This window comes from Prionailurus viverrinus, chromosome E3 (assembly GCF_022837055.1).
Source record: "Prionailurus viverrinus isolate Anna chromosome E3, UM_Priviv_1.0, whole genome shotgun sequence".
NCBI lineage: Eukaryota > Metazoa > Chordata > Mammalia > Carnivora > Felidae > Prionailurus > Prionailurus viverrinus.
In genome coordinates this window covers 2,553,612-2,578,269 of record NC_062576.1, presented here as the reverse complement: position 1 = coordinate 2,578,269, position 24,658 = coordinate 2,553,612, and the positions used below count along the sequence as shown (strand labels likewise).

General features: G+C 52.7%; 1 protein-coding gene across 1 annotated transcript in view; it reads left to right on the top strand.

Annotated features, from left to right (window-relative positions):
• Positions 1 to 24,658, top strand: part of GNA12 (G protein subunit alpha 12) — a 107,586-nt gene that overhangs the window by 42,657 nt on the left and 40,271 nt on the right. Inside the window, exon 2 of the mRNA XM_047837855.1 lies at positions 1,736 to 1,951. Within this exon, the coding sequence (XP_047693811.1) occupies positions 1,736 to 1,951 (216 nt within the window). The remainder of the gene's footprint in view (positions 1 to 1,735; positions 1,952 to 24,658) is intronic.

Below are 24,658 nucleotides of genomic sequence, written 5' to 3'. Positions count from 1 at the left end.
TTCATTTTTCCCTCTTGCTGATCTCTATGCCTTGTATGTCTTTACCTTGCCATTACTGGCTAGAACTACCAGTACTGTATTCATTGGCACCTCCACAAGTGGGCGCCTTCTCTTGTTCCTGATTTTAGAGAAAAGGATTCAGTCCTTCACTGTTAATTATGACATTAGCTGTCAGTTTTTGTGAGTCTTCTCAAAGTTAAGGAAGTTCTCCTCTATTCCTAGTTTTCTGAGTATTTTTATGGTGAATGGTTATCAATTGTTTTAATTCATAGGTCTGTTTCCCTAGCTAGATTCCGAGTTTCTACAGATCAGACTCTGCTTCATAAACCTGTTTACCCATGGTGCCTGTGAGCCTTGGACATGTGTTTGTGGATCAGTAGAAATGGGCCTGGTTACGGATGGCAGACGAGTGTGGGCCCCGAGGAGGGGACTCGCAGGAACATCTGTCACCGGACAGTCCTGGTCTAGACCTGGAGGACAAGTTGCACTACTCTCTTTGGTCCCCGTTACCATCCGGCTCAGTGTTTCAATGCAGAAATGAAAGTTGTAGACACCACACATGCTACAGCAGGGATACAAGGAAGGCACAACTGGTGATGAATGAATCCGCTCTGACCCAAGTTGTTGGACGTGAAACTTCCACTGAGTTGTACAGTTTAAATGGGGGATTGTATGTGACATATATCCTATAAAGCCGTTACTATTATTATTTTTTAATGTTTATTTATTTTTGAGACAGAGCAGGAGCGGGGGAGGGGTGGAGGAGAGACAGTGGGAGACACAGAATCCGAGGCAGGCTCCAGGCTCCGAGCTGTCAGCACAGAGCCTGATGCGGGGCTCGAACTCGTCAATGGCGAGATCGTGACCTGAGCCAAAGTCAGACGCTCAACCGACTAAGCCTCCCAGGTGCCCTGATTATTATTGTTTTTTTAAAGCAAGTGCCCAGTAGCAGTGAGGTCCTGGTGTTCTCTGTGCCAGGAGACGAGTTACTGCCCCCTGCCGTTCCAGGCCCCACCAGACCACCCTGAGCCTGTGAAGGCTTTTGCAGACAGGCCCCCCGCTGGTCTTTGCCCCCCCCCCCCCCGCAGGATTCACGGTGCCAGAGAGCGTTCATTGGGTCCCCTCAGAAGAACTCAGAGACTTGCTTCCATACGGTGTTGCTAATTTGGAAGCCCTGGGGTGAGAATGATGAACTGGACCTCGTTACTGCCAGGGGGGCCGTTATCCCCAGGACAGTGTCCCCCGCAGACTGGACACCTACCTGGGTTGAGGCTGTTTCTCCATCCCCTTTCTTAACCTGTCTGTGAGGTAAAAAAGGGGCCAAGAATACTCTAACAGTGAGGAACTGAGCCAAATAATGAAAAACAGCCTCTCCTCATCACTAACAGTGGCGGCATTCAATCCAGGATGTGTCCACGGGCCCCTGTTTCGGGGGGGCAGGCCGCTCGGCTTATGCATCTCAGTTTTGTCCCGTCTGGTGGTTACTGGCCACCTGTTGGTGGCTCGCCCATTCGCTCCAGGCTTTCAGACTGTCGTGTCCTCCTGGTGTCGAGGAGCTGCCAGGTTTCAGCGAGTTGAGACATGGGTGACTTGACCAAACGAACCAGGAGACAGACCCTGGTTGATAGCCTGTGAGTTTGCTGCTGCGTGACGGTCAAGGCCTGTGCCGAGGCTCTCTGTCGTGGTGCGGTCTTGGGAGTGTAATTAAACCCTCTCTGTCTCCTTTATCTCCTAGGGCTCACGGGTCCTCGTGGATGCGCGAGACAAGCTGGGCATCCCGTGGCAGTATTCGGAAAATGAGAAGCACGGCATGTTTCTCCTGGCCTTTGAGAACAAGGCGGGGCTGCCCGTGGAGCCTGCCACCTTCCAGCTGTACGTCCCCGCCCTGAGCGCTCTCTGGAGGGACTCCGGCATCAGGGAGGCTTTTAGCCGGAGGAGCGAGTTCCAGCTGGTGAGTGAGCCCTCCCCCGGGCTGCACGATCGTGATTTTCATGACCGGTTTTGGCCTTCAGAAGTTCCTTAAAAACTGTCAAAGTACAGGCAAGCTGCAAATTGCTGTACATCCTAATATTCAACACCACCAACAGCAAACACACTGGAGGCAAATGAAGCTATCTAAATGGTTCAGCAGGGGCAATATTCATTCATTCTGGCTAAGTAAGTACAAGGAGTACAAAGTATTGTTAAAGCTCCGTGTAACTCAAGGAGCTTAAAATGTTCAGGCCTTGTTCATGGTTGGAAGTTAACGTCTCCTTGAAACCGCTTTCCGGCTTGTACGGTGCAGCTCCCGGCTGGCAGGTGGTGACCCTTTCCTTCCAGATCAGCTCCTTGGTTGCTAATCCAAACCGTCCACTTGCTCTCTTTGGGTTCTTTCCTTCCGTTTTAATGTCCAAAAGTTTTGAAACATGCCTGGTCGTCTTTGTCATTTAGATTCATTGAAGACACGCCTGTTTGCGTTTGGCTTTTTCCTAACGACCCTTCATTCGCTCTAGACAGGGCTTCAGACTTCCCCTGTAACAGGAGCAGCCGTGCCCGCCGTCCGTCCGTCCGTCCGTCCGTCCACACCCCGGGGGGCCAGAAGCACCTGTGACTCTCACTCCCTTTGCCCTGTGAGCTGGGACCCCACGTTTTGAACCATCAGTCCCTTTCTTGACAGTTTTGCTATGAGATGTATTTTTAAACCGTCTTGTCTACTTTCAAACTTTATATAAATGGTTTCATAGTGAATATGCTCTCCTGTGACTTGCGATTTCGGAATTCATTCGCGTTGCTGGTGTGGTTGTGGTTCCTTCATTTTCTCTGCGGCCGTCTGTCCACGGTGGGAATAAACAGGATCCGTCCGTTCTCTCAAAGCTGTGCTTGGGAACCGTTTTCCGTGTTTGGCCACTCCACACAGAACTGCTGTGGTCTCTCTTGTGTGTCTCCAGACGCATGCGTTCGGGGGTTTCCTTGCGACACGTACCGGCTGAGGAGGGCTGCCCAGGCCGCGGACGCCTATGCCTCCAAATGGACCAGATGCAGCAGGTCATGTTCCAGGGTGGTCGTCCCTGTAACACGTCTGCCAGCAGCAGAAAAGGGTCCCCGTTAGCTCTCGTCCTCGCTGATACTAGTGTTACCTGGCTTTAAAATTGCGATAGTAGCTTCTCGTGGTGTCGTTGAAATTCCCCTGATGATGCTTATCGGCTCTGTGTGCCTTCTGGGCTATGCCTTTGGTGCTCTTGCCACTTTTCTCTAATGAGTTACTTGTATTTTTGTCATGTATTTATGCGGTCTGCCTGGTCGTTTTTTCCGTTCAGTTTCCATATGCTGTTCACCCCGTCGCCCCTAAGGCTGACCTGGCCCACAGCCGTAGCACGACCGCCGTGACCGGGAGACTCATGTTGGTTCCATATCGTGAATGCAACAACAGACCTTTTTCTGGTTGCACCGTTTTCCACTGGGGACTTCCCTGTGTGCCAGGATCTGGCTCAGGACCCCACATTGCCTTAGTCTGTAGTCAGTGACGGTCCTCCATCTTGCCTTGGTTTCTGTGACCATGACACCATTAAAGAGCACCGATCAGTTATTTTGTGGAATGTCCCTACTTGGGTGTGTCTGGTATTTCCTCCTTGTTAGGACAAGATTATTCGTTTTTGGCCAGAAAACTGCGGAAGCGATGGTGTGCCCCCTCGTAGCGACGCGAGCCTTCGTGGCTCAGTAAAGGCCGTGGCTGCTGGGTTTCAGCTGTCAAGCTCCCGGGTACTGTCATATACACGGTGGGGGGGGGGGGGTGCTTTGAGGCGATGCAGGTGTCCTGTTGCCCCTGAAGCTTTTGCCCACTCGCCTTAATACCCATCACTGGATCCAACCGGGGACATTTCTCACCTTGACATGCTTTTTCAAGTTAAGTTCAAAAATTATGGTGGAGAGGCGCCTGGGTGGCTCAGTCGGTTAAGCAGCCGACTTCGGCTCAGGTCATGATCTCGTGGTCCGTGAGTTCAAGTCCCGCGTCAGGCTCTGTGCTGACAGCTCAGAGCCTGGAGCCTGTTTCAGATTCTGTGTCTCCCTCTCTCTGACCCTCCCCCGTTCATGCTCTGTCTCTCTCTGTCTCAAAAATAAATAAACGTTAAAATAAATAAAATAAAATAAAATAAAATAAAATAAAATAAAGTAAAATAAAATAAAATAAAATAAAGTAAAATAAAATAATGTAAAATAAAATAAAATAAAATAAAATAAAATAAAATAAAATAACGGTGGAACAGTCGACAGAACTGGAAGATGCAGTTGTCACAGAAAGAAATCTTAATCTTCTAAAGAGCAGGAACATCCAGAACGGCTAGGGAATACAGCATCTCCGTGTAACACTGGGGTTTGAGTCTTTGTCCCTGTAAAGAACATGGAATCACTACTACCCGTCGAGAATTGACCAGAGAGGCACATGTAGGCATCCACAGCTGATTACTCAAAGCTCTTGCTTGGTAAGCCTTCCGTCAGGGAGGGTGGTGTGGGGGTGGTTTTGCCAGACTCCTGTCTGCCTTGTTCCACAGTCATGTGGGGGGCAGTCATGTCGAGCTAGGGGCCTCCCAGCTGAGGTCGAGGCCTCGTGCAGGGAAGGACATGGAAATAAGCCGCAGAGGTTAAGGCTTCCGCAGCCCTTCTTCATGGTAATCCCTGCGAGAAACTTGGGCCTCAGAAGCCAGTCTGTGTCTTTCTAACTCCATTCATTCATCCAACACTTAAGGAGCACCTTCTGTGCTGGGCACCGGTGTGATAGGCTGGGGGTATGGCAGTCATAAGGCCAACAATAGCCTGTCCCCGAGAGCCTTTAATCTAGACCTCACCTCGGCGTGTGGCCAGGTGAAACTGGTGCAAGGTGGGTACTGGCCTCTGTTTCCGTCTTGTGCGCCCAGCAGCCAGGCTCCCCGAAGACGCGGTACCCGAGAGGCGTACTGTTCCCGGCAGTCCTGTAGGCTTCACAGCCGCCGTAACCGGGAGCAGCTGCCCCTGGGTTTGGTTCACTGGGTGGTAGGTACCTATTTGTTATTCATTCGTTTGTTTGTTTGTTTCTGAGCGGGAGAGAGAGCACGAGCGGGGGAGGGACAGAGAGAGAGAGGATTGAACCGAAGCAGGCTCTGTGCTGACGGCACGGACCCCACTGCGGGGCTCAGACTCACGAACCGTGGGATCATGACCTGAGCCCCAGCCGGTTGCCCCACCAACTGAGCCACCCAGGCGCCCCAGGTGTTTGTTTGGGTTTTTTTCTTCAGTTTTTTTAAACATTTATTTATTTGACAGAGACGGCACGGAGGCGGGGCAGAGAGAGGGAGACAGAGGATCCAAAGCAGGGTCCAGACAGTGAACATAGAGCCCGACACGGGGCTCAAACCCACAAACTGTGAGATCGTGACCTGAGCTGAAATCAAGAGTCGGCTGCTTAACCGACTGAGCCACCCAGGCGTCCCAATATTTGTTATTTTCTACTTTGTACTTTTCTGTGTGTTTTTTTAATAAAAATCAGTAGGGCAACTGGGTAGCTTCGTTGGGTGAGCATCTGAGTCTTGATTTCAGCTCCAGTCATGATGCCACAGTCATGGGATTGAGCCCTGCCTCGGGCTCCACACTGAGCTTGGAGCCTGCTTGGTATTTTCTCCCTTCCCCCCGCCCCCCCTAAAATTAAAAAATAAGTTAAAAATCAGAGCATCTGATTGAAATGGGGGACAGTAGGCCTTCGTGGTCATTATTGCCGAGGTGTGCAGGCAGGGCCCGCCGTGGGGAACAGAAGCATCTCCGTGCAGCATGACCAGGCCCTTCCCTTCCCCATCTGCAGTCCGACCTTGCTCTCTCTCCTCTGGGGACCTTTCTTAAGTGTCACATCCTTTCCAGGGTGATGCTTCATCAACTTAGTTTTCTTTTTTTTTTTTTTTTTCTTTTTTTCTCCCCAGGCGACAGGCCCTTGACAGTCTCTCGCTGGAGAGATCCAGCTGCTTTGAGAATTGCTGTCCACCAGGTGTTAGACTGTTCCTGTCCCCTCTGCCCTCTGGGTTTACTTGCCAGTCCAGGGAGAGGGAGGAGAAAGGCCTAGTCTGGTGACAGCCGTGTGAGGGCCCTTCCTCCTCGGCGGAGAGCAGGGTGGGTGTGCAGGCCGGGGCTCCTCCCGCTCCAAAGAGGAGGCCGCCTGGCCCTTCTGTGTGGTCCCTGAGGTCGACTGCCAGTCACACGCGGAATTTGATAAGCTCTGCAGCTCAGAAACAAAGCGCACAACCGCACTACGTTAGCTCTTACCTTTCACAGCGCTTCTGAGACGTAGCAAGGCACACCAGAGGTTTCCTCGTAGGTAGACGAACGAAAGTATTGTCTCTGCCTATGACCTTGTGCTAACTAAAGACAGTTTTGGGTCTTTAAATGAATTCTGCGATTTATGCGCTAACTCACGTGCCTGTAATATAGAATATGGATAATATATTCACCACTTACCTGTTTTCTGTGATACCTTGAAATTAGGGTCTCGTTCGTTACTACAGTACAGCGGAGGCGGGCACGTTGTCTTTTGTGTATAAGTTCCGCCCCGATAGTGACTGTGAGTTTGCACATCGTGGTCCTTGCTGGGCCATGTGGCAGGCGGACACTCACTTAGCCCTCCCTGCGTGCCGGGCGCTGTGCTGAGGTCGAGTCCCATTTGTTTTGAAAGCTGGTGAGACAGACACACTTACAAACAAATAATTGCAGTGAAATGTGCCAAGAAATATAATTGAGGGAGATACAGGCTGCGTTAGGCATAAAGGGAGAAAGTAGGCACTTCCAGCCGGGCAGGGAGGGATGAGGGGAGGTGTTTATGGGGGAGCTGTGTAAAGATGGGAGTGAGGGACAGCTGGGTCGGGGGGGGAGGGCATTCAGCAGACGTGCAGGACCGTGAGGCCACCGGGGAACCTCTCTGTGCCTTCCTTGGCACTGTCCCCCTTCTGCTCAGGCCGGTTCGCCTCCCCTGTGGTCACGAGGCGGTGGCGACACAACAGGGTCTCACCAGCGTAGCCACTGCGGGAGCAGGGAGGAGACCGGGCTCGGTGGCAGGGGGAGGCTGCCGGTCTGGCCTGGGTTCCCTGTCCACCCTGTTCCGGCCCGGGGACGAGGGGCGGTACGGAGCAGTGCAGGACCCCCATAAGCCTCAGAACCGCTGTGTGCTTGCAGCCGCTCTCAGGTTTCCCGAAGTGGCTCAGTGGTGGGCAGGCGGAGGCCGGCTGCTGGGCTCCCTCAGAAGGCCCGGTGACAGACTGAGAACCAAGGCCCGAGCACCAGTGGTTCTGACACTCGGTCCCACCTCTTCGGATTTACCGCTGCTGGGGCGTTTGCTTCTGCATGACTCTCGGCTCGTTATGTAGTCTACCTCGTGTTCATCACCAGCTCCCCCGACCCTGACCCGTGAGAGCAGCCAGGGGGCTCACCGGGTGCCGACCTGCCTGCCTGAAGGCAGCCAGTGTGCTCTCGAGACTGTGGCCCAACGGCTCCGGAAACGGCTTGGTGTGACCCTAGGTCAGGCGCACCTTCTCGCGCTCAGAGGACCGGACAATCCCCGGAGTCTCCACGTGACCTCCCGTTGTCCGATTGTGAGCCCAGCATCCGTGCAGATGGCGGGGAGGCCGCGCGGGTGGACGTGTGGCACGCACACAGGACGATTCACGTCGACCGTGGACACTCGGTGCATCCTTTCCGTTCCTCTTTCAAAGGGGTGGGACGTTGTGTTGGCTTGACGATGTCTTCTGTCTCCTGCTTTGAAGACGGAATCGAAGGCTCCGCTCAGAGGAGCACGTTTACGCTGACGGCCCCGGGTTTCTTAATTCCTGGAAATGAAAGGATTCTGCTTAGTACGGAGATTTATTTTTCCCCCCGTCACGTTTAAAGGAATCGAGTCTTCCCGACCTCAGCAGAGGAGCTTGGGGAGGCTGAGTGCACCAGCTGAATTGTAGATGGACAGGACAGCTGTTCGTCACGGGCGTGTGCGGGTGCTGCCCCCTGACAGTCCTCCGAATGTGACGGCTTAAGAGGGAAATGACCCTGTGGCCTCGGGTAACTTTATACTACATACTGGCCCATAATTTATGATTTTATACTTTACGCCATCAAAAGAATCACTGGACGCGGCACCCTGGCGCCTGACGGAAAACCCACACGTGTCGTGCTCACCTTTTGTGGCCCCCAGGGCTTGACTTCCTGCACGGCCACGATCCGTGTTGGCCCTGCCTCGTCGCCTGCTCCGCCCGGCCCTCACCCCACGGACGCGAGCCGTGTAAGGGCTGTAGAGACTCGGCTCGAGAGCCCTCGGGCTGGGAACGCCCCTCCGTCGGGCCCTGGGAGAGTAGGGCACCACGTCCTCCTCTGCCTCCTGCGGCAAACATCAGTTAGGCCGCGTGCCCCTTCCTCCATCTTAGAAAAGATCGGAGCGGCCCCCTTTCAAAAAGGCCGGACGCCCTGCTTAACATTCGCGAGCTTTCTTAGGAAGCCTCTGAGACAGCAGAGAGCCGGGCCAAACGGAGGACGAGGTGCCTTGTGGCCACAGTAACTTCCGTGGCTTTGAGCGCGCCAGAGACCAGGGGCCCGGCCGTGACGGGCGCGGCCCCCTGCAGCCGGCCCTTCCTGCTAGGGAGGACGTGTGCCCTCAGGGCTTGGCGGCTCCCTGGTGGCTGGCCGGTGAGCAAGGCCTGGGGTGGGCGGCGTGCCTGGGAAAGGACAGGTCGCGTCCGCGGGCTGTCTGGGGAGAACACGGCGCTCGCCGCCGGTCTCTGAAGGCTCCGTGGCTGGTCTGCCCGCGCCTCTGCCTGCCTGCGCTCCGCCCGGCCTGCCCGACGTCCCTGGAATCCTTGGCCTTTTCCTGTTCGCTCTGCTCTCGAGATGCCCAGTGGTCGTGCTTCTTTCAGGAGCTGTCCTGGGAGGTGTCAGGCCAAAGGCGGGCAGGGGGGCCCCCAGCAGGTGCGCGAGCACAGAGCCTGTAGCGCGTGATGCCCCTTGCGGTGCAACTTGGGGCATTCCAGAGAACTTTCTGCTTTGGGGATGCGGGTCTCCTGCTGTTGGCAGATGCTGAGTGCTCCTGGGTGTCCGCTCCTCCGTGACCTCTGGCCGCACGTGGCAGGAAGCCCCAGACGGAGGCGCCGTCTTCTCCCCTCATGTCACAAGTGGCAGGACAGCCAGTCCAGGGGTGGTAGCGAGGGCCTCTGTCCAGGCCCTTGCGGTGACCTTCCACGGGGCGACGTCCTCGTGAGTGTGGCGGGAGCCGAGTCCCCCGCTGGTGCGGGCCCTCAGCGGCCCGGTGTTCCCGACGGAGACACACGGCTGCCTGTGCCAGAGGCCCGTTGGCACCTTCCCGCCTCTCACGCGATGGGGGAGGGGGTCGGTGGTCCGTGTGGAGCCGCCGCGAGGGAGAGTTGGGTCTGTAAGTTGCTTTGGGCCCCTGTGTTGAGCGAGGAGACCGTCGGAAGAGCACGTAATGTGGTGGCTGCTCCACGTGTACGGGCTGCTGGAGATACCTCACAACTGGGCTTTCAGTCTCGTGTGTCCTTTCTAATGGTGTGGAACGCGTTCGTTCAGCAAGTATTTGTGGAGCAGCCACCGTGTGTCCCCGGGAAATAGCAGCGAACAGGCACCACATGGAGCGGACCTCCTGATAGGAAGAGACAGTCGTGCGTGCCCCTGCCTGCCCGGGCACGTGTGCTGTGTGTGTTAGAGGAGAGCAAGCAGGGGCCTGGGATAGAGAATGGGGGGGCTAGCTGGGTAAACAGGGCGGCGGTTAGCATATTCCTGGTTCTTCCCCAGTTGCGTTCCCTTCTGTCACGGGAGTCGAGTTGAGAACGTGTCCGCAGAGCCAGGCTACGTTTTCCGCTCTCTCTCTGGCTGAGTGTAGCCCTGGGACTCACTTCTCAGTCTTGCTCTTAAAATGACTGGCCACATCTGCCCCAGCCTGTCCTCCTTCGCTCAGGCTACTGACCGGTGCCCAGAACCTGGGAGGTCAGCGCACACCCACAGTGGAAGCGGCATGGAGCACGGCGGGGACACCCTGGGCCATACTGTTAAAGCCTCCGAAGCTGGGCTCGGAGCCCTAACTGAGGTAGCTTCCCTGAGTGGCATTTGAGAAAGCCCTGAGGGAGGTGGAAAAGCAGGTCTTGTGGTTGTCCAGGGGAGGGGGATGTGTTCTAGCCAGACTAACCAGTGCAAAGGCCCTGGGGCAGGGTCACGCTTTGTGTTCCAGAGCCAAGTGAGCGGGTGGGGTAAGAGGGGATGGGGGCGTGGTGAGGGGCCACTTGGAAGGACTTGGGCTTCGGGGGGAAGTGTGGTGTGATTTCATGTACATTTCAACAGGATCGCTCTGGCAGCCCTTTCCGTCATAGAAACAAGGCGGCCTGCTTGGAGGCTTTTGCAGTAATCTAGGTGACAGGGCTGTGGCTCAAATCAGGATGATCTTGGTGGAGGGGATAAGTGGTCAGGGCTGTATGTCTTAGAACTGAAGAGGAATTTGGAGGTCCTCTGGTCTCACTGCCCATCCAAGCTTAAGGATTCCCTAGGCGTCAGCCCTGTGGCTGATATGGAGCCTGATACTTTAATATTTTTTAAATTTATTTGGAGAGAGAGAGCAGGGGAGAGGCAGAGAGAGACAGACAGAGAGAGAATCTCAAGCAGACTCCACACGGTCAGTGCAGAGCCTGACACAGAGCCCGAACTCACAAACTGAGATCATGATCTGAGCTGAAATCAGGAGTCAGACCCTTAAGCGACTGAGCCACTCGGGCGCCCCTTACTTTGTATTTTAAAATGATGCTGTCGGAGAGTCCCTTTCTCTTCTTTGCGAGTGGCTCCTGGGCCGCCTGTGTGTCTGGGACCGACCCCTGGAGCCACGGAAGTAAACCCTGTGCTCACGGTGTCTGTGACCAGAGGTGGCTCTGCCGGGAGACACGGGTCAGATCGCACGTCCCAGTCTTTCTGGGAAGCTCGGTCACCCTTCATTTCCTTCAGGTTTCGAGAGCAGGAGGGCGGGAGCAAAGATCTGGAGCAGAGGAGGGCAGGCCACAGCAGTTCACAGGCCCGCACATCCCCCCACCCCCACCCCCACCCCGGGAAAGCGCCAGGCCAGCCCTCCTGTGCTGCAGGGGGACCAGCAGGGCTCTGCTCGGTCACTGTTGACTGTCGGTGCACCGCCCCCCTGCACGCTGTGGCTGTGCCTCCCCCTGCAGCGCAGCGCGCGCTCCGGGCCCCAGCCGCTCTCTTCCTGCTCTCCACGCGCTCGCTTCGATCTTCTTAAATGTTACCAGTGGCTCAGTGAAAAGAGCTCCGTGACCGTCAGTTCGTTTCGTATGTTTATCAGCCACTTACGTTATCTTGTGTGAGTTGCTAGTGATGCCCTTTACTTCTTGTCTTCCTGTGGGAACGAGTTTCTGTTGGTTTCTATTAGTCTCTTATCAGGTGCTTGTTTTCCCGAACGCTTTTTTTTTTAACTTTTATTCTGAAAAAATCATAAATTCACAGGAAGTTGCAGCGATAGTACATCCTTCACCCATTTTCCCCCAACAGACGTGACTCCAGCATAAGAAGAAAACAACACAGTTGCCGTTGGTGCGGTGTGTGTGCCTGCGTGTGTCACACTGTTACGCGTGTGCATTCGTGTAATCGGCCCTGGGGTCAGGACACTGACCTGGAGCTCCTCCGTCACCCAGAGACGTCCCTGGTGCAGTCACACGCCAGCCGTTCCTCCGGCGGCCCTCACCCCTGCCGTGCACCAGATTGCACAAATGCAGTCGTACAACATGTGCACTTTTGAGGCTGATGGTGCCCTTGAGAGCCAGCCAGCCAGCTGCGTTTATCATTTATCAGTAGTATGCCTGATTATTCCTTTTCTTTTTTTTTTTTTGTAGAGAAAGTGTGCATGTGGGGGAGGGGGGGAGAGAGAGAGAATCCCAAGCAGGCTTCGGGCCGTCCACGCAGAGCCTGACATGGGCCTCGATCCCATGAAGCCTGTGATCGTGACCCGAGCCGAATTTAAGAGTCGGACGAGTCAGGACGCTCAACCGACTGAGCCCCCAGGCGACCTGCCTGTTTATTTCTGAGCAGAACTCCCCAGTCTGGAGGCCCCACGCTTTCGTCTAACTGCAAATAGAGCTAAATACACATGTACAGATACAGAGGTACGTGCGTCATTTTTTTATTTTAAAAGAATAGCTCGGGGGGCGCCTGGGTGGCGCAGTCGGTTGGGCGTCCGACTTCAGCCAGGTCACGATCTCGCGGTCCGTGAGTTCGAGCCCCGCGTCGGGCTCTGGGCTGATGGCTCAGAGCCTGGAGCCTGTTTCCGATTCTGTGTCTCCCTCTCTCTCTGCCCCTCCCCCGTTCATGCTCTGTCTCTCTCTGTCCCAAAAATAAATAAAAACGTTGGAAAAAAAAAATTAAAAAAAAAGAACAGCTCGGAAGTGTTAGAAATTGGTGAATAACTTCTGCAGACAGTGGAGTTCTCTTTCACGTACTGGACGACCAGAGGTTACTTTCCTCATCTGGTTTGGTGCCGTGTATGTGTGTGTGTGTGTGTGTGAGTCAGTCACCTTTCTAACTACGTTAACTTTCATAGTGTGATTTGTGGGAGAAAACTCAGCCTTCTTAAAACTAACTGTTGAAGTCAAAGGACTTGAGAATTTCTCTAACCAAATCCTCCTATTCGATACTGAGAGGGTGTGAGGCTTGGGAGTTGAAGAAATGTATCTACAGTAACACGGCTAATGAGCGGCCTGGCCGGGATTAGAACGCAGAGAACTCCGTGTAGCCCAAGCCTTTGAGGGCCTGTCTGGGTCCCGATCCGAGCACCGTGGGGGCGGGCGCACCGAGTTTTCCTCTGGGTGGCTCTTGCCTGAGGACACAGAAGCAGGAAGCCAAGTTATGCTATTCTTGGATCGCGGGCCGGTGAGAACTTACGTGTTCCTGCTCACGATGTCGGCCTTTCTTCCCCCCGTTTCATTAATCATGAATAGTGTTATGTACTCACAGACCTCTAAAATCTACTCCTTCGGGGGAAGGAAAAATGAAGCGTTAAGCATTTTAACGTAGATCCCCGTGAATAATGTGCTGTAAAGTTATGCCTCTGGGGGGTTTGTGAGCTGGAGCCACGGTGGTCCGGGCGGAAATGGACCTCCTACAGGCACACCTCGCACATACCGCTTCCTTTACACATTGAAGGTCCGTGGAAACCGCAGAACCAGAGGTGGAGCCTGCGGGTGGGGCTGGTCGGCTTCCGTCTCACGCTTCACCAGACGAGGACCCGCTCCTTCCGGGTGAGCAAGTGAGGAGGTTTCTGGAGCTGGAACCCACTCCTGGTGAAGGCGCCGCGCGGACGGTCGAAATGACCACAAAGGGTTGAGAACAGCGCGTAAACGGAGTCGCTAAAGCCGCAGCAGGTGTGAGCGGCTGGACCCCAGGCGTGAAGGAAGTTCTCCTGTGGGTAGATGCTATCGAACAGCATCGCACGCTACGGAGAGGCCTTTCGGGAAAGAGTCAGCACAGCAGACTTGATCGTCTCATTTCAGAACTTGCCAGAACCACCCCAGCCTCCGGCAACCTCCACCCTGACGGTCAGCAGCCGGAGGCCTCCAGGAAAACCTTCCACCGGCAGAAAGGTTACAGCCCGATGCAGGCTCGTATCTTGTTTTCCTAGACCTGATGGCGTCCCACACTTAATACACTCCCGCGTAAACACAGCTTTTAGGCACAGTGGGAAACCAAAAAATTCATTTGACTGGCTTTACTCTGGCCCTCGCCTTACTGCGGTGATCTGGCCGCGAACCTGCAATGTCTCAGGGGCGTGACGGGGGTAGAATTAATGACGGACTGTTGTTCGTTGTGTGCGATGACAAGGCCAGGAACCCCAAGGGAGAGGATAATGTATTTGAATATATGTTTTAACTTCTGTACGGCAGACATCAGCCTAAAGAAAGTTAAAAGGGAGACGACAAATTGGGGAAAAAATTGCAGCGTGTGACAAAGGTGTTTCTCCCCCCTGTGAAGAGGGTATAGACAACTGCAACTTGAGACGTTCTCGTGAATCGTGCGTGACGAATCCACGAAGGATGGAAAGTCACCATCCTTGCTACTAACCGTGGGACTGCCGATTAAAGCAACAGCGACGTCCGCACTCGTCCACCGGACTGGTCGTGACTGTGGCGGCCAATACCCTGGTCTGATTGGGGTCCCGGGAGGGAGGTACTGATCCACAGAGGTGGCAGGGGTGTGATGTGAGTCACTCTCCAGCAGTAACTATAAGGTTTCCGGCTTCTCATTACAGCGGAACTAGTTACCCAGAGACTCCTGCCAAAGGGAACTTAGAACTCTAGTGTTGGAAAGCCACCGTGGGAAAGCCTCTAAGTGCGGACGGGGGAGGTGGCGAGGACGCACCAGGCCCCACCCGAGGGTGAGACCCGGGGAGGTAGGCGCAGCCCCGGCAGCCGTGTCCCTGAGACGTTCGGTGATGTGAACCCGAACCACGATGTTTCCTAAGTTTTCAGGGTCTCAAAAGGAGGTCGACCTTTAAGATTGCCAAAGTTGACGACTCTGATCCGAAGTGCCTCTGTAGTGAGCTGAGGCCCCTGAGGGTGAGGTTGAGCCACAAGTGGACCCCCAGACAGGGGGGGAGTGGAGAGCACGGCCTGGCTGCCGAGCCAGGGCCCGGCTTGGAGGAGGCACAAGGAAACCCAGCGTAGACAGGCTCCTTGGGGGCTTGGTTCTCCGCGTTGTAAGAGCCGTCCGAGAAACCCCCTTGCTGTGAATTTACCTCAAAGTGAGACACCAGATGGTGTGCCTGAGTGCCTGATAGAAGCAAGTGGAAACCTCTCTGGAAAAGACTCTTTAGGCCTGAAGCCTGGAGACTCCCCAGAAATGATGTTTTTAAAGATGGGGTTGGGATAGCCAGAGCCACAAGGAAACAAAGCATAATAGCTAGAATCAGAAGAAAGGACAGCAGAATCTGGCCCGTAGTGTTTAGGTAGTAGACTTACCAGACACAGATTTTAGAACAGCTGATCTTAGTGTGTTTAAAAAAATAGATGTTAGAAAATCTATTTAAGAAAAAAACTGGAAACTATTAAAAGCAACTTAACATTTTTAAAAAATGTTTATTTATCTTTGAGAGAGAGACAGAGCATGAGCGGAGGAGGGGCAGAGAGAGGAAGACACAGAATCCGAAGCAGGCTCTGGACTCTGAGCTGTCAGCACAGGGCCCGACACGGGGCTCGAACCCATGTGCCATGAGATCATGACCTGAGCCGAAGTCGGACATTAACCAGCTGAGCTACCCAGGCACCCCAAAAGTGACTTAACATATTTCAGAAGAATAAACTCGAACTTACAGAACCGAAAAATATAAAACCAAAATTGAAACTCTGTGGATGTGTTAGTCAGTAGTGTGAACCCAATAAAAGAGAATGTTAATGAAGAAGAAATATGGGAAGCAGATTTCAAGCATGTAGGACAAAAGACAGAAACGGGGAGAACACGTAAGCGGGTTGAAGGGGCATGGAGTGTGGTGGGAGAAGGTCTGACGAGCGTGCAGGCACAAGTTCCAGGCAGAAGGCTGGAGTAGACACAGTCACTGAAGAGAAAAACACCCGATCACAGTCGAGAGTCCCAGTGAGTCCGCAGCAGGTGTAATTTAAAAGGAGGGACGGTTGGGCCGCTTTCTTCCCAGATGCTACAGCAGAAGCCACAAAGAGTGAATGACGCTCTGCGGTGGAGTCTGGGAGGGTGGAACCACTACTCTAGGACTCTGTACAGTTAAGGGCAGAATGGAGACCTCTTCAGACAGGGGAAGTTTATCATCCACAAGTACTGAAGGAACCCTGAAGACTCCACTTGAAGCAAAACGGAAGGGATTCCAGAGGGAGGGTTTGAGACGTAAGTAGGAATGGGGAGGAGGGGCGCCGGGGGCCTCGGTCGGTTCAGCACCCGACTTCGCCTCAGGTCGTGATCTCACAGTTCGTGAGGTTGAGCCCCCATCGGGCTCTGTGCTGACAGCTCAGGTCCCGCTTCAGATCCTCTGCCCCTCCCGCCACTCACGTTCACTCTCTCAAAAGTAAACATTAAAAAAAATGAAGACCAGTTATCTATTTTTTTCTTTTGTTGGTCATGCTTTTGGTGTCAAATCTAAGAATTCATTGCCAGATGCAAGCCGGAAAGATTGGCCCCTTTGTTTAGCTTGTCCTCTTAGGTTTCGGTGGTCGATCCGTTTTTGAGTTAACTTTTGTCAGCGGAGTGAGGCAGGTGGACGTTCAGTCGTTCTAGCCCCATCTGTTGGACCCCTGTTCTCTCCCCACTGAGTGTTCTTGGCACCCTGGGTGAAAATCCGTTGGTCATACACGTTGGGTTTATTTCCGGATTCTCCATTCAGTCCTCTCGGTCTGTGTGTTTACCCTCTTGTCAGTCACACGCTATTTTGATTACCGTAGCTTTGTAGTAAGTTTGGAAGTTAGGAAGTGGAAGCCTTCCAGCTTTCTTCTGTTTCTCTCATTGTGGTTTCGATTTACATTCCTCTGAAGACGAATGATGTCAAGCGACTTTTGGAGGAAAATGAAGTAGGAGGGCTTGCTCTTCCGAGAGGTCGGCAAAGTGTGGCCTGCAGCCTCTCATGTGGCTTGTTTTTGTTTGGACCCCCAGCTGAGAATGTTTTTTACATTTTTGAAGGCTTACGAAAAAAACAACAGGCAGTAGAGGTGACACTGTGTGGTTTGGTTCGCAAAGTCTTAAATAGTTACCATCTGGACCCCTACAGAGAAAAGAAAAACCTTTAATAACCCATACAGTGGGGGATTGAGTGACTCAGCAGAACAAGGTAAGCAAATTGGTGGCACCCCACAGCGAACCATGAAATTGGACCCTGAACACGCCCAGTTTCAAGTGGACTGGGGACCTAAGTAGGAGAAGCTACAGTATTTTTTAGGACGTAGTCCGGAACAATCAGTATGGTCTTGGTATAGGGGAGAATTGAGTGATTCGAAGCACCAATGCAAAAGGAAAGGTCCAGAATCTGCCTGCCATCAAATGAAGGACTTGTGCTCATCCAGAGACCCCACCAGCTGTGAGGGTGGAGAGCACACTCATCGTCTACAACCGACAAAGGAAAAGCGTCCGGAATGTTTAAAGAACTTCCACAAATCCACAAGAAATAGGCAGGTCAATAGAAAAATGGGTTAGAGGCTTAACGGACATTTCTGGAGCAATGAAATGATCTTCCACACTCACCAGATTGGCCAAATTAAAACATTTGACACTTGGGGGAATTGGAAGGATTAGAGGAATGGGAACTTCCATAAACCCTGGTGCTCGTGGTCATTTAATCGTACACCCAGTTTAGAAAAGCAGATGGGTGTTACTTACTCAGGTTTAAGATGTGTATTCTCTGTGGCTCCGTCGTCCCAACCCTGGCTGTATAGAAAGGTGTGTGTGTCAGTGTGCATGGCAACGTTACTCACAACTGGAAACAATCCAAATGCTCGTCACCAATAAAATGAGTGAGTAAACGGTGTGTGATTCCGAGCACTGCAGTGAAAACGGGCAGAGGACAGCTCCCATCAACAAGTATGGCGGTGTCTTGCCAGAGGAGGCAGACATGCGAGCAGGAGGACCGCGTGAGTGCGTAAAAATTCAGCCACGTTATTGAGTACATACGCAGGGGATAAAACTACCAGGAGTAGTTAAGAAATGCTGTCATGGCGTCAGGACGGTGGTGAATTTTACACGTCACAGTGGACGTTTGACGAGGGCGCTGCTGTTCACGGTTCCCTGTTGACCTCAGTGATGGCTGCTTTATCCGAGCGGTTATACGTTTCTCTCTGACATGCTTGTTTCATATTATGCAATAGCTTACGGTAATAATGATATGAATTTGAAAGGGAAAATCCAATTAGACGAATGTGCGGAGATTGTTTGTAAAGAATGTTGAATGTATTGCTCATAAAAGCTAAAACCTCCGTACTCCCCGGTGGGGATTGGCTGAGCAGATTCGAAGCTGGCGCGGGTCAGATGCCGGACAGCTCCTAGAGAAGCTGAGAGACAGCCGCGTTCGTTGACCCGTGAGGACGTCTGTGACACACAGTGAACAGATCAAGAAGCAGGACATAGTACATATAGGGGCACCTGGGTGGCCCAGTTGGCTGAGCATCTACCTCTTGATTTGGGGTCAGGTCACGGTCATGATCTTGCACCTCGTTGCGTTTAAGCCCCGCATCAGGGTCTGCGGGGCTGCGTGATGGCCGAGTGGAGCCCGCTTGGGATTCATCCCCCTCTCTGCCCTCCCCCCCCCCCGCCCCACTGCCACTCTCTCTGTCTCTCTCAAAATAAATAAATAAACTTAAAAAAAAAAGGCAGTGTGTGTGTGTATGTATATATATATATATACATACACACACACATATATATAAAAATATATGTATATATATATACATACACACACACATATATATAAAAAAAGGATATACACACACGCTTAATACTGTATATGTATACATACTCATGCGTAGAAAACGAAAACCTCATCCATCCACTGACCTACTCCACCTGTTACCTTTTTAATTTTATATGTGTCTATAATTGCAAAAATGTGGGTTTCAAAGATTATTTTTAGTCACGGCAGAATTGTTTTTATAAAAATCAGTAAAAAACCATGAAAACACTTTTAAATGAATTGTAAAAATTAACGTCCACAGAAAACAATTTGCTAAATCTTTAAGGTTTGAATAATTGTGGTTAACTAAAATGTGCTGTTAATCTGAACCTTTCAAAGGATGTGGTAGTGTCACCTCCCCTCCTCACCGCCACCTGCTTTGCCCAGACTTTGTGACACGTGGTCCCCTCGAGCGACTGCTCAGTGAGCCTGAGGACTGGGAGGAGCCCTGGACTCAGGCCCATCTGGCTGCGTTTTGAGGGAGCTTCAGTCCCTCAGCTGTCCAACAGGGCAGTCCGCCTCGTTTACGGGAGACGCGGAAACACCCGGCACCAGGCCTGGTGGGCGGTGTCTGTCCGCTAAACTACTTTGCCGATGTAGAATTTCTTCTGTAGCAGCGCTGGGCCATGGGCTTCCCCGAGCGCCGGGGTTCAGATGCCCGAAGTAGCACAGTCCCCCTGTGCGTGAAGGTCCACTTGAGCGTGACTGTCGGTCAGTGTCCTAGAGAACGTTAGACCTTAACCAAGCGGGTCTCTAAGGGAAGGCAGGGTGAAAGGGCACGGGAGGAAGGAGGGCGCTACTGGGCTGATACGATGGGTAAGTGGTCATCAGACTGAAAAGGAGACTGCGTCTAGTGAAGGAGGCATCTAGAGAAAGGGAGGATCCGCTCTATTCTGGCCGTCCCTAGGGAAATGCTGAGACTTTTGCATTAAAGCCAAATGAAATGGCGGATTTATTCACTTGTTATGCCTTTCTTCTTTCTTCCTTTTTTCTCTTAGATGGTGGTAAAACATGCCTTTTCATTGAGTCACTAAGCCTTTCTAGCATCAGTATTAACGACTGAGCAGGTGTATCCCAGCGAGTCTTGGGAACAGCTAGTTGGTGTATGAGCATCTCCTCACTGATTCCTTGTGGGTGTGGGCGGCCGACCATTTAGTAACTAGGTCAGGAGACTGGCAGGGCCCTCCTCCCTGCCTCCTCCCCGCACCCCCAGAGAGCACGCTCCGGACTCTCCCCTTCCTCTCTGGAGGGAGGCCACTAATCCCATATGGGCCCCCCCCTCAGGGCGTCCTGTAAAGCCGGTCACTCCCCAAAGGCCCCGCCTGCAGGCCCAGCACACTGGGGGTTAGGGCTGGGGGCACGCACGCTCAGTCCAGGGCAGCGACCCCGTCCTCGTCCTTGATCCCTCTTCCTGCTTCCTTTCCCAGAGACGGTTAACCAGCCTCTTCCTCTGCTCCCCTCAGCCCTCCGTGCGTCTTCATTGGTACAAGAAGACAAGTTTTATGTGTTTGGCTGCGTGGCCAGATGTGAGACACTTGTACGTGTTAGAGAGAGGGCGCCTTTCTAATGAAGATAGGATTGTCCTCCTCCCCTTTCCAGGAGTTCTGAACCCAGAGTATTAGGAGGCTTTAAAATTGTTGTTTAACTTTTTTTTAACGTTTATTTTTGTGACAGAGAGAGAGTGTGAGCCGGGGAGGGGCAAACAGAGAGGGAGACACAGAATCCGAAGCAGGCTCCAGGCTCCGAGCTGTCAGCACACAGCCCGACGTGGGGCTTGAACCCACAGACCATGACATCATGACCTGAGCTGAAGTTGGACTCTCGACCGAGTCACCCAGGCACCCCTAAAATTGTTATTTTAAAGGAGATCCCAGTCCCATGAATGTTGAGAAAAGCAGAGTTCAGTGAGAGAATGGAGGGACCAAGGTCCGCGTGTGCCCGGGGAATCAGGCGTAGGCAAGGCAGAGCGCCACCATATCGCCAGTAGGGGGGCTCCGGAGGCTCTCAGCCCCGAGGAGCCACAGGACCAGGAATCTCTGCGTTTTGGCCCCTCCTCTGCCATCATGTTACAGAAACCCGTGCTAAGGGGAACGGTGCTTTGGTCCTTGAAACACTAGGGGATTTTCCTTCCCGGGTTGGCATATGCTGTCTGTGACCCAGCGTCACTGAACTTTCTGAAGACCAGGCTAGTGATGGGAACAGGGTGCCGTGGACACAGTACCCCGGGGTGGCCAGTTCTGGTTGGAGCTTGTTTAATGAGGCTCCGATCCCATCCCGTCAGCGATATTCGATACAGAAGGAGCTCGGTGTGGCCGAGGTCCCCTGCGTGGGTGTTTTGCATCATTCTGGGGCGTTTCAGCGAATTCTCCAGAGCCCGTCTCTGCGCTCGTATTTCCCAAGCGGTCTAATGGGACAGGTCACGTCTCCTGCCAAAGGTGACTGTCCTTGGAGCGCTGGCGTCAGTCCTGGTTTGGCCTGAGCACAGGAGGTCGGTGACTCCACAGCAGCCCGTGATCCTGAAGTACTGAGTGCCCCACGGCCCCCTCTTCTCCCACCTGGTTTTGCTCCCGGTGGGAGTCGTGGGTACTGGTGTCTGACCCAGGCCTGTTGTCAGCTTGCTGAGCTTGCTCGTCATTGGCCGCCTTCCTCTCCTCTGTCTTTCACGCTGTCCCTGAGTCGCCCCTGTCAGGCGTCTTCTCTTTAGCTTCTTTACGGGACGAACAGCCTTGTGCGCCCAGCTTGAGTTCACGGAATGACGCGTTCCTTCCCTTTGCTGGTGTCGTGGCCGCTGCAGAACTGCAGACGATGCTGTAGCTGGGGGAGGGCCGGCGGTGAGCCGGTGCCGCCCCAGGGGGAATTGTCCGGGATAGGGACGCAGAGGGCAGCCGAAGGAAGGTGCTTTGCGGGGGGTGGGCACAGAGGGGAAGCCAGAGGCCTGGTCTCTTCCTGGCCACTGACTTCCACCTGCCTCAGGGCCCTCGTTCTTTATCATCGAGGGGAAGTTCGTCCGACCCGTCTCACGTGTGTGTCTCGGTGTGCTCTGGGGGAAGCCCGTGCCTGTGGACACACTCTCAAAGCCTAAGCCCCAGGTAAAGGGAGGGCACGTATCCAAACTGTGTGATTTGGGAAGTATGTGAATGGCACAAGATCCTTACCACAATCCCGATCGCGTTAAGCGAGGAGTGGTAGGGTGCGTGTGTTATAATCGTGTGTGTGTGTGCGCGTCTGCGTGTGTTTGTTTTCTGCTGTTTTAGATTTTTGAAGTTCCCACAGAAGTGACTGGGGGTGTTGGAGTGTTACTGCTGTCTTTCTTGAAAAGAAACGTCCCCAACAGGAATCCCAGGGAGGGCATGTGAATGAGTTCCGTGAAAGCCGTGGTTGCCCCACCTGCAAACGCGGTGTCGCACTAGAAAATCGAGCCGCGGTCTCCATGTGCAAAGCCCCTTCTGGTGTTTCTGATGCCCAGCCCGGGCTGACTGGCCTGAGGCCCCTTCCCCTCCTGACATGAAAGCCTGGTACCTTCCACTTGATTCACAGACAGGATTTGGTGGTTGGTGTCCTTCGCTAAGGTCCCTACCCCTCGAGAAGAAGCTGTTTGGGTGGATACGGGGCGTTCGGTTTTGCTTTTCTGCTGCACTTGTCAGTGGTGCTGGTGGAGAGCTTCGCCTCCCAGCTCCTTCTGAGGCACGGGGCCCATGGGGCACCGCGGTCCTCGTGAGTTCTGCCACGACGGGAGCGGGAACCAGGCTCGATTCCCAGGTGATTTTTCCTTCTCTGTTATTGCCGACCTGCTCTTTTTTGTCCAGAGCTTCTTACTTAGATCCTAGTCTCCCGGGACTGTTCTGGCTGGCTGATAGCTCGTTCCAGCCAACCTCTGTCGTGGTATTTAACCCAAAACCAGGTGGTGAGATCAAGAAAAGGCAGAAAGGGGATAACTCGTTCAAGCCTATTAGAATAAGACCTGAAGGCCCAGGAAACAAGTTACGGTGGTTGCCCGTGGAGGGACCGGAGTAGCTGGGGGACCTGTTTCTCCGTACGCCCCTCCTTTTTGTGAATTTTGTACTATATGCATGTATTATCTGTTGAGAAGCTTTAATCTAAAAATGTACACAATTTGTAATACAGTGAAGAGTTGAAATTCTCTAAGGCAAGTATGTTACCAACCAGCTTGAAAGAGGGACGTCAGTAAACGGAGCTGCAAGTTTCACAGTTTTTAGAATATGATTACTGGTCATTGTGATGCTAACAGCAGTTCCCGCAAATCGGGTGCCTGACTGCCATGAACCATGAGCTAAACCCCAAGGAAGAAGTTGGCTCTTTAAACACAGGTTTCACTTCCGAAGTAGGTGCAACCTTGTCTTTTTTTTTTTTTTTTTTTTTTAAGGGAACAATTAATAGATACGACTTGTTTGGTCCTATTCATCTTTTGAAAGGGGCTTGTGTAGAAAGGAAGACCAGCGTAAGTCTAAAGGCGTATTCAGTAACAGGTGCTGACTTCGCTCTTAAAGTTGCTAAACTTTGTGCGTTAGCTGCACTCGATACAGTTGAGACATTTGGTGATTTAACGAGCTGACTCCCACCTCCTGCCCCTGCATCTCGTCCACTCTCCTCACTCGGGCCTTCTTGCAACTCCGTCGACATTCAGAGCACAATCTGGCCTCAGGGCCTTTGCACTTGGTGTTCTCTCTGCCTGGCATAGGCTTCCTCCTACATCTTACAGAGGTTGACTCAAATGTTACCTTCTCAGGGAAGTTTCCCCTGACTTGTTTTTCAAGTTTATTTATTTTGAGGGAGCGAGCGCACACAAGTGGAGAAGGGGCTGGGTGGCGGGGGGGGGGGAGAGAATGAGAATGAATGAGAATGAATACCAAGCAGGCTCCACGCCGTCAGCACGGAGCCTGATGCAGGGCCTGAACTCATGAATCATGCGATCACGACCTGAGCTGAAATCAAGAGTCAGACGGTTAGCTGACTGAGCCACGCAGGTGCTCCTTCCCTGACTTTCTTGACTAACATCACAACCTCACCTACCACTGCCTGTTACTTTTCCCTGTTTCATTTTTTAAATATTTTTATTGGAGATTTTGTTACACACGTGTATATATGCACGCGTGTTTGCCTACACACATCTGTGCAGTTATGTTACATACAAAAAAGAAGTATGTATGTGTTAACTCACTTAGTTGTCACAAACTGAACACATCGGTGTGATTAGCACAAATCAGGACACAAAATTACCGGTACCCCAGGACCCCTTTTCTTGGGTCACTACCTCCCACTCTCCAGATGTTACCAGTGCCGACCTCTAACGCATAGAAGAGTACTCACCATATGTGGCATCGTAGAGTATTTCCTCTCTCGTAACTGTCTTGTCTCCTTTAGCATCGTGTTTTGTGAGATGGCTTCATGTCGTGGCAGGTGGTTGTGCATCCCCCATTCTCAGTAGTGTATGGTGTTCCAGTATGTGAAGGTAGGACACTTAATATACACTCTCCTGTTGATGGGCATCGGGATTTGTACTGAACATGTCGCTGTGAATATCCGAGCACGTGTCTTGATGAAGAGACGTAAGCGTCTCTGCCAGGAGTATCCGGAATCGGACAGAGGATGGGCACGTATTCTATTTTACGAGCCCTTTCACAGCGTTTGTATCCGTTTCTGCTCCACCAGCAGAGTTCAAGCCCAGCCACCCCACCTCCTCGCGTGGTATTTGTCCTCTTCGTGTCGTTACTCTGTGGACCGTGTAGAGAGGTATCTCATTTTCTTACTAACTGAAAAATAAGTTACATACATAAAACGAAGAACTCTTAAGTGTATACACCTCAGTGAATTTTACCTGGGTATATATACTCCTACAACCAGCACCTAGACTAAGATAAAAAACATTTTCAGCAGGGGCGCCTGGGTGGCTCAGTCGGTTAAGCGTCTGACTTCGGCTCAGATCACAATCTCGCGAGATCTCGCGTGATCTCGCGTGTGTTCGAGCCCCCCCCCCCCGTCGGGCTCTGTGCTGACCGCTCAGAGCCTGGAGCCTGTTTCAGATTCTGTGTCTCCCTCTCTCTCTGACCCTCCCCCATTCATGCTCTGTCTCAAAAATAAATAAACGTTAAAAAACAAAACAAAACATTTTCAGCAGCTCAGAAAGTTCCTCCTGCTTCTTCCCAGGTGATACCACTGTGTAGATTTTTAGCACTATAGATGAGTCTTTTACCTGTTTTTGAAGTTCAT